At 37.7% G+C, this 12134-nt stretch overlaps 1 protein-coding gene across 10 annotated transcripts in view; it reads right to left on the bottom strand.

Moving 5' to 3' along the window:
- hdac4 (histone deacetylase 4) overlaps positions 1 to 12134 on the bottom strand; it is a 432610-nt gene that overhangs the window by 110481 nt on the left and 309995 nt on the right. For all 10 annotated transcript variants that reach the window (XM_059967108.1, XM_059967109.1, XM_059967110.1 and 7 more), the window contains one exon: positions 2083 to 2346. In XM_059967108.1, coding sequence (XP_059823091.1) covers positions 2083 to 2346 — 264 coding nt within the window. The remainder of the gene's footprint in view (positions 1 to 2082; positions 2347 to 12134) is intronic.

The raw sequence follows: 12134 nt of genomic DNA, 5'->3' as shown, positions 1-12134 counted from the left end.
TAGCAGAGGCATCTGGATGTCACTTGGACTGGATGGTAGTGAGAAGAAGCAAACTCATCAAGATTTGTGGAGTCGAGTTACCTGAAAGCCATATACCAGATGTACAGGACAGCTAAAAATACTTGGGGATCCCACAAGTGCATGGAAGCCATGATGAGGACACAAGTAAGGCTGCAACATCCAAGTACCTCCAAAGAGTGTGACAGGTTCTAAAAAAAACAGCTGAGTGGGAAGAACAAGATCAGAGCCATCAATACATTCACCCTACTACTCATCAGAAACCCAGCTGAACTGGAAGCCGGTGACATCAAAACCCAGAAACTACTAACGATACATGGATTGCATCCAAAGCCCAATGTCCAGAGACTATACACCTGCTGGACAGGGACATGGAAGTGTCAAGGCCACATTCCTGGAAGAAATGTAAAACATCCGTGAGTGTGTCAGGAAGATGGCCCCCAAGGTCGATCTGCTGGGAGAATACCTCAGACAGCAGGTAGGGGACATGGAAATGGAAGGTGATGAAGCAGAGCCAGAGGGCCAGAGGCCATGGCAGGACAAACCAATGTATGACATGTACTATCACCCGATATCAGAGGTGGCTAATATAAGAAAATCCTACCGATGACCAGAAATGAGGGACAGCACAAAGGTGCACAAGAACAGGCACTGAGCACAAGAGCAACAGAAACAGGGTCTATCACACCAGACAAGACCCAGGATACAGACAGTGCAAGGAATCCACTGAAACCATCCAGCACATAGGAGCAGGGTCCAAGATGCAGGCAGGGACAGCACACAACGAACACCACAACGAAGTTGCAGGAATTGTGTACAGGAACACCTGCATTGAGTATGGACTGGGCACGCCTAAATCCAAATGGGAAACACCGAGAAGGTAGTGGAGAATGACAGAGCTAAGATCCGATGGGACTTCCAAATACAGACTGATAAGCAGGTACTGGCCAACCAACCAGGCATAGTTATACTGGACAAGGACAGAAGAAAGCAATGGTAATAGATGTGGCAATCCTGAATGACAGTAACATCAGGAAAAAGAATTTGAGAAACTGGAGAAATACCAGTGGTTTAAAGAACAGACAAAATGGATGTGGACAGTTAAAGCCAGAGTAATCCCAGTGCTGATAGGAACACTTGCAGCTGTGACACCTGGACTGGAGAGTGGCTCCAACAAATCCCAGGAACAACATCTGAGACCTTGGTCCAGAAGAGAGCACTACTCAGAACAGCAAGGATACTGCACCAAAACCTCAAACTCCCAGGACTCTGGTAGGGGATCTGAGATTGAAGGAAAAATACACATACACACCACCCATAAGGGGTGAGAAAAAAAATAAAAGTTATACATGATTTATTTTAAAATAAAAGTTCTGAAAAACTTTAATAACATCTCTGTATTTTGAAGGAATACAAGACTGCATCCTCAGACTTTCTGTGTGTAGCTCACTCTTCGAACAAAGACAACCTCTCAGTTCTGATCTGCCATGCTGATGCACTGGGAGCTGGGCTCTCACCGTAAGACCAAGGCTAGAGCTGGAATCAGAGTGTAGATATTACTGCCAACTTCTCTAATATTGTAAATTATCTTTGTATAAAAAGACCCCACTCATGCCCAGAGTTACCTTAAGGATATAAAAAAGTGTTTCTTCCTTTTTTTTCCCCCTTCTCCTGTTCCCTTGCATAATCCATTTCTATTTCACACTAGGCATATTGCATTGATTAAATATTTCAAAGGTCATTTCCTGTTTTTTTTAAAATTCGGCACCTCAGAAAATGGATTCTACTACGTGATTGGGTCAGGAAGCTAAGCTAGTTAACTGGTTCCCAGATGACACAAGTACCAGATTCCCTGCACTTTTTTGACCCAATTACTGAAAAGTGCAGTACAAAAAGCCTAAAGAAAATCTTCAGTAAAGATCATTCACACATGACTGAGCAATAAAATATTAACCTGAAAAATAATGTATTTCCCTTATCTTTCATTTCCATGTAATGTAGCTGAACTTGTACAAAAAGTTGACAATTACACAATAAACTTTGTTTGCTAAAACATATAACTACCTGTCTGAAAAGTAGCTCTTGTTGTTCCGCCTGTCTCTTTCTTTGCTCCAGCTCCAGTTCCTCTCGTTGGTCATCATCATCATCACTTTCTATTGGTTCTTGTTTGACCTGCACCACTTTGCTCATAGCAGCTGACTCATTCTGATCAATCCCTCTTTCGGAATACTGTTCTTCTGGCATGGCCTGGTGCTCTCGGAGCTCCTCTTCTGTTTCTTCAGGGTGACTTTCGTGCTGTCTGGGCGTCTCGCTAGGCTTTGGAATCAGCTGTCAAACATATACGGTGGAAATGTTAAATTCTTTAAGTGTCATAGCTAATTTTTTTAAGAACAGAAACCATCTGTCTCTAAGTACTAAATCTCAAATTTGAACAAAAATACATTTTCCAGGATTGAGAAATTCCTTCCCATATGAGCCACTTAAAATTATTTTGATTTAGACCTGAATAATGTTTTGATAATCATATATCCTTTAATTTTATAAATTACCCATCAACTGAGCATATTGTCAAGTCAATACAAGCTCAATGTGAACGTAAAACATGCAAATGTATATCATAAACTCAATGTTCCAGTTGAGGACTAAGATGATATTTTAACTCACTGCACACAAATAAATCTTAACTATTTATAATAAACATTACAATAGCTTAATAAGGGGATTCTAATGCTGTAGTCTGAGATTAGCATTCCATTTAAACAATCTTCAAAGACAGGTCTTAGGAGATTTAATCTAAAAGTACAGAAATTAATTGCCAATCACAGTGCTGTTTAAGTTACAACACATACACCAACATTTTATTGTTGCTTTTCTATTCCAAACAACCTTGTTAATTGGAAGGATCAGTCATAACTAAATTATTTTAAAATCTGTATAACATTCACCTTAGCATTACAAATAAATTCTATAGTATTTGTATGTACTTATGAATACTGTCAAAAAGCTATTGGGATGAACTGACCTGCTATGGCTAATTGTCATGCAATAGGATCTGATAATTTTTAGGCATGGCTTATAATTAGTAAGTAACATTTCCATCACAGAAGTACTGGGTATTGACCAAATCCAACAACATCTAATGATATATTCTTGCCATTCAATGGCTATACCATTGTCAAATCCTCCACTAAAATTTTATTTAGAGATAAAGCACAGTAAAAGGCCCTTCCATCCCAACAAGTCCATGCTGCTTAATTACAAATATGTGACCAATTAACCTACTAACTTGAGCACCTTTGGAATGTGAGAGGAAACCAGAGCACTCGCAGAAAACACATGCAGTCACGGGGAGAATATACAAACTCCTTAAAGACAGAAACAGAATTGAGCCCGGGTCGCTGGCGCTGTAACAGAGGTATGCTAACTTCTACACTATGTTGTGGTTCAGCACTGACTACAAACATAAGTGGACCAGTCAAATAAACAGTGTCCACTATACTTGTCAAAATGCTGTCCTGCAGTGGGTGACTTTCCTTCTAGCTACCCAAAGTCCTTTTGGTACCTATGAGACACATGCCTTGAGTGTGATGGAATATTCTCCAATTGCACTGACTGCAAATCTAACAACACAAGCAATTTGCCTTTTTGTCTTCATCTAGGGTTATGTAGCACATTTGACTTTATTTTGTATCATTTTAAACTTTCATTTCCTCCACTATAACATAATGTGTACCAGCCCTAAATTTATATATTGATAGGTACTTGGAGTGATGCCTGTCGACAAGAATGAGGATAGAAAGCTTCCCACCAAAGAATGTCCCAATAAAGTCACATATCCTGCAAATATTTGCCATTCTTTCATAGCAACTGGATCAAAATGCTGTAAATCCCCAACCTACCACATGGTCTAGAACAGTTCAAGGTTGTGTAGTGTGAAAAAAAACTTGTTTTCCAACAACAATCAGGAATACTTGTTAAATGCTGGTTCTTCCAGTGATGCACTATCCCATGAATTGATTGAAAAAAATACTGAACTGATCAAAGACAGAGTAATGATAACAGGCAATACTTCTACCACTACTTTATGCTTACATGTTATTTCATGTTGGAGCTGTAACTATTCACTTTCCTTAGAAAAAAGTTACACAAGCTATTAATTAATATATCCAATATTTCCAGTAACAAGAAGACATGCAGCATTATAAGCAATATAGGTGAACAAAATATGTTAGTAGATTAAATAAATGGATTATGACAAATATTATCACCTACTTTGAATGCAAAAAGGACAGAACTTGATGCTATTTAAATGGTAAATAGTTGAGTTTTTCAAAATTTAAATGTATTGATTTTAATAAGAGATACACTGTGGAACAGGCCCTTCTGCCCCAACAAGCTGTACCATCCATCAATCCACCAATTTAACTCTAGGCTAATCACAGGACAATTTACAATGACCAATTAACCTACTAACTGGCACATCTTTGGAATGTGGGAAAAACTGAGCAGCTGGAGGAAACCCACATGCTCACTGGAAGGAAGCACCAACTTCTTACACCAGAATTAAACTGCGACGCCCCAAGTTGTAATGGCATTGTGCTAAACCGGGGGTCGGCAACCCGCGGCTCTGGAGCCACATGTGGCTCTTTTACGTCTGTGCTGCGGCTCCCTGTTGCTTTGGGAAATAATTGGTCAGTATTTAATTAAAATGTATTTTATGTTAGTTTGTTAGTTTTTTGAAATGTAATTCTAAATTTGAAGATTATGGTGATCTTGTACAATCTAAATAAGACGTTGTGGCCACCCATTTCCTGACACATCCGAATCGGCTCACAATTAGCCAGCCTTCAGGCTGAGATAGCCTACGGGGGTTTGTGAGTACGTGTCTTTTGCAGCATCCGCACCCATGGGGGGCGGGTTGAGGGAGGCTTAAAAGCAAGGCTGTTTAGTTCGAATAAAGCTATCTTTGACTGCAGTTTACTGACTGCATGTAGCACACCGCTACAACGTGTTTTTATCGCTGGCTGTCCAGAGGGGAGGTGCTGAAACGCTTTGTCGTGTGTCTGGAAGAAGTGAAAACTTTCCTGGGCAGCAAAGGGCTCACCTTTCCTGAGCTGGAACAGCCAGAGTGGCTGGAAAAGCTACACTTCATGGTAGACATGACAGCGCACCTGAACATGCTGAACACAGCTCTTCAGGGGTAAGGACATACAGCCCTGCACATGTTGGAGGATGTTTTGGCATTCGAGCGCAAGTTGACAGTGCTTGCCAGAGATTTACAGAAAGGCACATTGTCTCACTTCCCCAATTTGAGAGAGTTCAAACAACGTCACGACATGATAAATTCGGAGTATTTACATTCTGCAATCATCGCAATGCAAACATCGTTTGGGAAACGCTTCTGTGAGTTCAGAGAGGAAAAAAACACATTATCCTTCCCGGTCACTCCCCTAAGCATCGATCCATCCCTACTGAATACGACTGCATTGGCAGGTGTGAGTCAACCTGACCAAGTATGATAAATATTTTAATTGCCTATTATTTTACGTATATTCATATGTTTTCATTGTTCAGTGAAATAGTCCTTTTATTTTTCAGGTTGACAGCTGGCTGACGTTATTTTTGGTTTGCTGCTGGCGGCAAATTTAAGTTTGGCGTTTTTCATAAATACAAGAAGGACTCAAATAGACGTTGAGTATTTTACTTAAAAGTAACCTTCAACCCAACGTCTTTTTTTCGGAGTTCAAAATGTTTTTGTTGCATGCAGAAATGTAATTTCGTTTTCTCTGCAGGAGTTCATCAATTTCATAAATGCAACACATTATAGTTTGTTTATACATAGCATAAAGGCAAAACAAAACGTTGTATGCAGTGTTATTTCATTTTAAATGTCAAACGGGTTTTGCGGCTCCCAGTGTTTTCTTTTCTGTGGGAAACGGGTCCAAGTGGCTCTTTCAGTGGTAAAGGTTGCTGACCCCTGTGCTAAACGCTATGCTACCATGACACCTCCTTATCTTTATAGTTAGATACATGAGTTAACAGGTTTAATGAAATGCTGGATTTTATACCTAAAGAACTGAAAAACTATAAGCTAAATATTTTATGAAAGTCATACACAGCCTTACATAGAATGCAATTTAATGAACACTATAACAATTCTGGCCACCATATCCGGGAAGCAATGGAGATACTGAATGATATCTGAGTTCCAAAGAAGAGTATGAAAAAGGGAACACACACACAATGGTTGTAATCATTTTAGAAAATTAAGGGGCTTTTACTTTGAGCTTTCAAGAACCAAAGGGAAGAGAAAAACTACTTCCTTTGCTGAGGAGGTTTGGTCTAAAAATTAAACGTAGGCTAAATAGGATTGGCATGCCAAACATGGCTGACAGCTTCAACCCACTTGAAAATCACATTTGCCAAGAGTTAACTGTTAAATCTTAAATCTGAGATAGAAGATTTCTATGATATTTGAAAGCACAACAGTCTTGAAGGATAACTGGCATGGTTTTGCACCATTGGGATAAAGGATATTAATATTACTGTGAAAAACTGCTAAAATGTCAGCAGCATTTTTATTTGTACAATCTTAACTACAAATAACAGGTAAACCTAAATATGTGGTAAAATAATTAAATTCTGCAAATCCCATGTGCTTCAATCCTACTCTCTCTCCTCATTTCTTTTTGCTTTCAAAAATTTTGAAACCTGCTTCTTTGGCAAACTGGTGGTAATAAATTTTAAGAAACAAATACATCATATTTCTTATATCTGTGTAAAAATGAACCAACAGAAATGCTTATGGCAGTGACACAACCAAGTGCAAATTGCGCATTATTTCCATGAGGAGGTATGTGTTTATGATTGACAGTAATCATGTAACTAAACATATACATAACACAGTAAGGATTTAAAAACAGAACTACTCCAACTTGACAAGATATTCAAGTGTTTTAGTTTTGGGAATCACTTAAGTGACCTCCAATCTTTCCCCTTAGGCTCAAGATGTGCTTCACAGGTGTCTACTGAGGATGACACTGTTAAGTACTGCATGCATTCAGAGTCTCAAAACACATTTACACTTTAAACATCTTCACAATGAGTAACACTAGACAGAATGACTTTCACTGCTTAAGAGGAAGCTTTCTGAATGATTATCTATGCATCACAGAAAACTGAACCAATAATTAGAAAAGGCAGTAGCTTTAGAAGTCACATTAATAACATTTTGTAAGGACATTAATTAGCAAAAGGCATTTTAATTTTGACCGACGCAAGCAAATAAAATAAATGACAGTATGCTACCCATTTTCTGTTAACCTAACAACAATTTAGCAAAAGGAAATTCAAGTTCTTAGCCAGTGATTCACACTGCCCAAAATACATTTTCCTTTTATGATCTATCGCGCCGACTAAGATCTATATCTTATCTGAGCACTCATGACAACCCCATTTCCTCTAATGATACATCATGTATTGTCCAGTCTTATTATTTTGAATAAAGACATATGAATACTTAAATCTGGTCTTTTCTGATGGGCTGACCATATCTGAGAAGACTCAGATTCAGGAAATTAAACAATTATTTATGAGAAAAGAGATAATACATAAGTCATACAGACATAATGCATCCTCTTACACCCCCACAATCTGTTGTTAATATTCAACCACAAGGCACAGTTCCACAAGAAAGTTTAACTTTCCATTTCCCACAAATTTCCTTTGCATCAATATCTTAACAAACATAAATTGCATTTTCAACAGAGATATGTTCTGAGTATCCTAACTTGTTTATTAAGTGGAACTTAAGCTGGCTATAAATAGATAGTACTCCATATGTTGATAACACACAGTTCCACCTCATCACTTTGCTCAAACTCACCAACCCCTATGTATTGTCAAAGTTCCTGACCAACTGACATCAATGGATGAGCTAAAATACCTCCAATTAAAGAATGGAAATGAATACTAAAGCCATAATTTTCAAACCTCTTCCATAAAATACTGCTCCCTGGTCATCACTGTTCCCCCATGTTGGCTAAACGAAACCTTTTAGATCCTGGCTTCCTATTTGACATAGACGAGCTTCTAATTACAAATCTGTTCTATGGACAAGACCACCTACTTTCATTACCTTCACCGGCAGTGCATTCCAGGCTCATACACCACTCTCTGTGTAAAACTCACTTCACACATCTCCTTTAAACTTTCCCCCTCTCACTCTAACTCAATGCTCTCCAGTATTTGACATTTATCCCTCAGCCTCCAACACCAAAAAAAATCCAAATTAGTCTAACCTCTCCTCACAGCTGATATTCTCCATTCCAAGTAACATTCAGGTAAACCTTTTCTACATCATCTTCAAATCCCCCAAACCCTTCTTTCGAAGCACTGACCAGAAATGCACATATTTAGAACTGCAGTGTGACATTACACCTTATATATTTAATGCCTCAACTGGTGGAGGCAATCATGCTGTGTGCTTTCTTTAATATCTTATCTACTGTGTTTTCATTTTCAAGACACTATGGTCTTGTATCTCATAGCCCTTGTACATCAATGTTCCTAAGGATCAGTAATGTACTGTATGCTTTCCAATTACATTTGACCCTTCAAACTAACATACCTTACACTTGTGTACATTTCTCTGCCCATATCTCCAACTGATTTAAATCCTGCTGTACCCTTTGATAACCTTTCCCACTTATCTACAATTCTGCCAATTTTTACCTTTTCTGCAAACTTCCTAATCAAGCCATCTACATTTTCATCCAAATAATTTACATCGATCACAAACAAGAGGTCCCAGCACTAATTTCACATATTACAGGTTAGTGATAGTAAATCTTATTCTGATCCTTATCTGAGGCAAGTGAATTTTTTTCTTAAATCTTCAGGAAAACAAAGTATCATGAGAAAAGAACATACTGAGATTCATGCAGCAAGATTTCACCTTATTCACAGCATATCTGAAATTATGTTTAAAGAACACTAATTGCCATGCCATATGTGTATTTTAAATTTCAAACTTCAAAGTACTTGTGATATTTGAATCCAATTGCTGTACCTTCATACTGGTTAAAAACAACTGTTCTTTTAGCCACAGAAATAAATAGCAAATTTGCTGTGTGACAGTAAATGCACGTAAGAACTAAGGGTTGCCTTAGCAACCATGCTAATAGACCACATGAATACTCGCATCTGATGTGGTCAAAGCAGGCATACGCAGAACATTGTGGCCAATTTCCAGAAGAACAGCATTGACGTCAGAAAGTTATGCAATCTTGGCTTTAATCTACAAACAATGAGCAGGCACTGGATAGTCATGCAATGAAGCTAGCTTAATGTTTGTAAAATGTGGGTCAAAAATATAAAACTATAAACATTTAACACTGAAATACTCAGGACATCAGACGGTATCAACATAGAGGGAAACGTTTCAAAATGAATGCAACATACACAAAATGCTGGAGGAACTCAGCAAGTCAAAAATCACCTCTGGAGAGTTGTGAACAGCTAGCATTTCGGGTCAAAACCCTTCAAACTGAATACTGTTTCTCTTTCACAGACACTTATATCTGAGATTAATAACGTTAAGAAGACATCTTTAAGGAGCGGTACCTCAGAATTTTAATTACTAAGGACCCCCATCACCTAGGACATGCCATCTACTCATTGTTACCATCAGGAAAAGCGTACAGGAGCCTGAAGACACCCAACTCACTATTCAGGAACAGCTTCTTCCTCTCTGCCATCCGATTCCTAAACGGACATTGAACCCATGAACACTACTCACTTTTTAATATATTATTTCTGTTTTTGCACTACATTTAATTTAACTCTTTAATATACATATACGGTTATAGATTTACTTAATTTTTATATATAGTATCATGTATTATTGTACTGCTGCTGCTGCTAAATTAACAAATTTCATGATATCTGCAGGTGATATTAAATCTGATTCTGATTATGAAACCTGAATGACAAAATTCAAAGCTATTTCTTTTCTATTTAGCTGCTTTCCTGCCTTCCTATAGTTACTGTAAAGATCACATATACTCAAGGCTTTCAATTATGATCTGAAAAAAATGTTAACCAGTTTTAAAAAGTATTTTAATATATTATGCAAAAAAAATTCCATATTTAAATACTCAAGAGCCAAGATGTCACAGGTAGAACTTTCCTATTGGGTATATGTAAAGAGGAAGTTGATAGGTTCTTGATGAGTAAGGGTGTCAAAGGTTATAGGGAGAAGGCAGAAGAATGGGATTAAAGAGGATAATAAATCAGCCACAATCAATCAGCTGAATAGCCTAATCCTGCTCCTGTGTCTTATGGTCTTATTTCCAGTGAACAGGTGCTTGGTATTGCACTTTGTTCACACCATTAGTACAAGATTTCTCTAGATCCAGGGTTACCAACTTTTTTTATAACGAGGACAACCTACCATTGACCAAGGGGTTGCTTAACCCCAGGTTGGGAACCCCTGCTCTAAATACTTAATCAAGCAAGACAGAGTAAAGGAAGATTTTTTTTGTATTAAACTTTATTCAAAAGCATTTGATCCCAAAAACTGATAATATTCCAAATAAGCCAGACGGGTTAATAAAACCAAATAACTGGGGGTAAAAAGCACAAAGTATGCACACTTAACCAATCAGACTGACAAAGGATCATTTCAGTAAAGTGATAAATTAAAATATCAAAAGTAATACTTAGTGGCACATTTCATCTTTAGTCATTGAAATTACTTTTAGATATTTCCAAGCAGTATGGTTAATTTCAGATGCAAACGAGCAACATTTAAAAAAGAAATGTATCATTAATTTGAAAATAAACTAGAAACATGTGCACATACTGAATGTAACTATCTGTTTCCTTCGGCAGACTTTAAAGCATTCACCTTGTTTCACACTAACACAAATTTATAACAGTTTGAGACTGAGCAGAGACAGCAAGTCCACTCGATATGTATCACCTGACAGTTGTTTTTCCACTCTTCCTGTATCACATTTTTATATTGGAAAAGTTAAGCTTCCACAGAAATGACAAAAAATTCAAAAGTTATTAACTACATTTTCTAAATAGTGGTTAAAATTTATTTATTTTAATACAATAATGTTTATGTGAAAACATCATTGAAATTAATTTCACTAAAGGTCAGCATTAAATGAAGTAACCAAAAGAACTTAAGACTTAGGAGCAGAATTAGGCCATTTAGCCCATCGAGTTAGCTCCGCCATTTGATCACAGCTGATTTATTTTCCTTCTTAATCCCATTCTCCTCCTTTCTCACCGTAACCATTGATGCCCTTACTCATAAAGAACTTATCTATAGAAATCTGTATTCCTTCTCCCAAAGTGTATGACCATACGTCCCTACACTATATTTCACCTGCCGATTCTCTTAATCTGTCCAAGTACTTCTGTTCACTCCGTTTCCTCAACACAACCTGCCCCTCCACCTATCTTTGTATCATCTGCAAACGTGGCAAAAAGCCATCAATTATGTCATCCAGAAAAGTAGCTTACCTTCATATTTCATCTTTTCTCTCCTTAGTGCTTTTTTAGTTGCTCTCTCTTGGTTTTTAAAAGCTTCCCAATCCTCTAGCTTCTCACTAATTTTTGCTGTACTTCATGCTGTCCCTTTGCTTTTATGCTGTCTTTGACTTCCCCTGTCAGCCATGGTTACCTCATCCTCCATTAAGAATCCTTCTTCTTTGGGATGAACTGATCATGTGCCTTCTAACTGTTAATGAACATGAAACTGAAAAATATTCAGTTTTGTCAAGTCACAGAGTACTACAGCTTAGAAACTGGATCTTTGGCCCCCTCAATCATGACCTTCAATGCAATTGTGTTTAACTCTCTTTCCCTCAAACTTCTACCCCAACTCCCACATCATCAACTAAAGTGAAGCATCAAGCCCTCCAATTAAATTTGAGCTGACTAAAGCACAAAGAATTCCAGAACTCACAAACTTTACCACTAACCCCCTATCAGATATTCTGAATTGAGCAGTAAGATTAGCTTGATTAGGAATCTGAGCAAAGGGTGAGACAGAGAAAATACCAGTTACCTTCATAGACAAACTGAATAAATTGGATTAA

The sequence above is a fragment of the Hypanus sabinus genome, chromosome 4 (genome assembly GCF_030144855.1).
Source record: "Hypanus sabinus isolate sHypSab1 chromosome 4, sHypSab1.hap1, whole genome shotgun sequence".
In the NCBI taxonomy this organism is placed as follows: Eukaryota; Metazoa; Chordata; class Chondrichthyes; order Myliobatiformes; family Dasyatidae; genus Hypanus; species Hypanus sabinus.
Note: the sequence above shows the minus strand (reverse complement) of the source record. Positions and strands in the feature narration are given on the sequence as shown.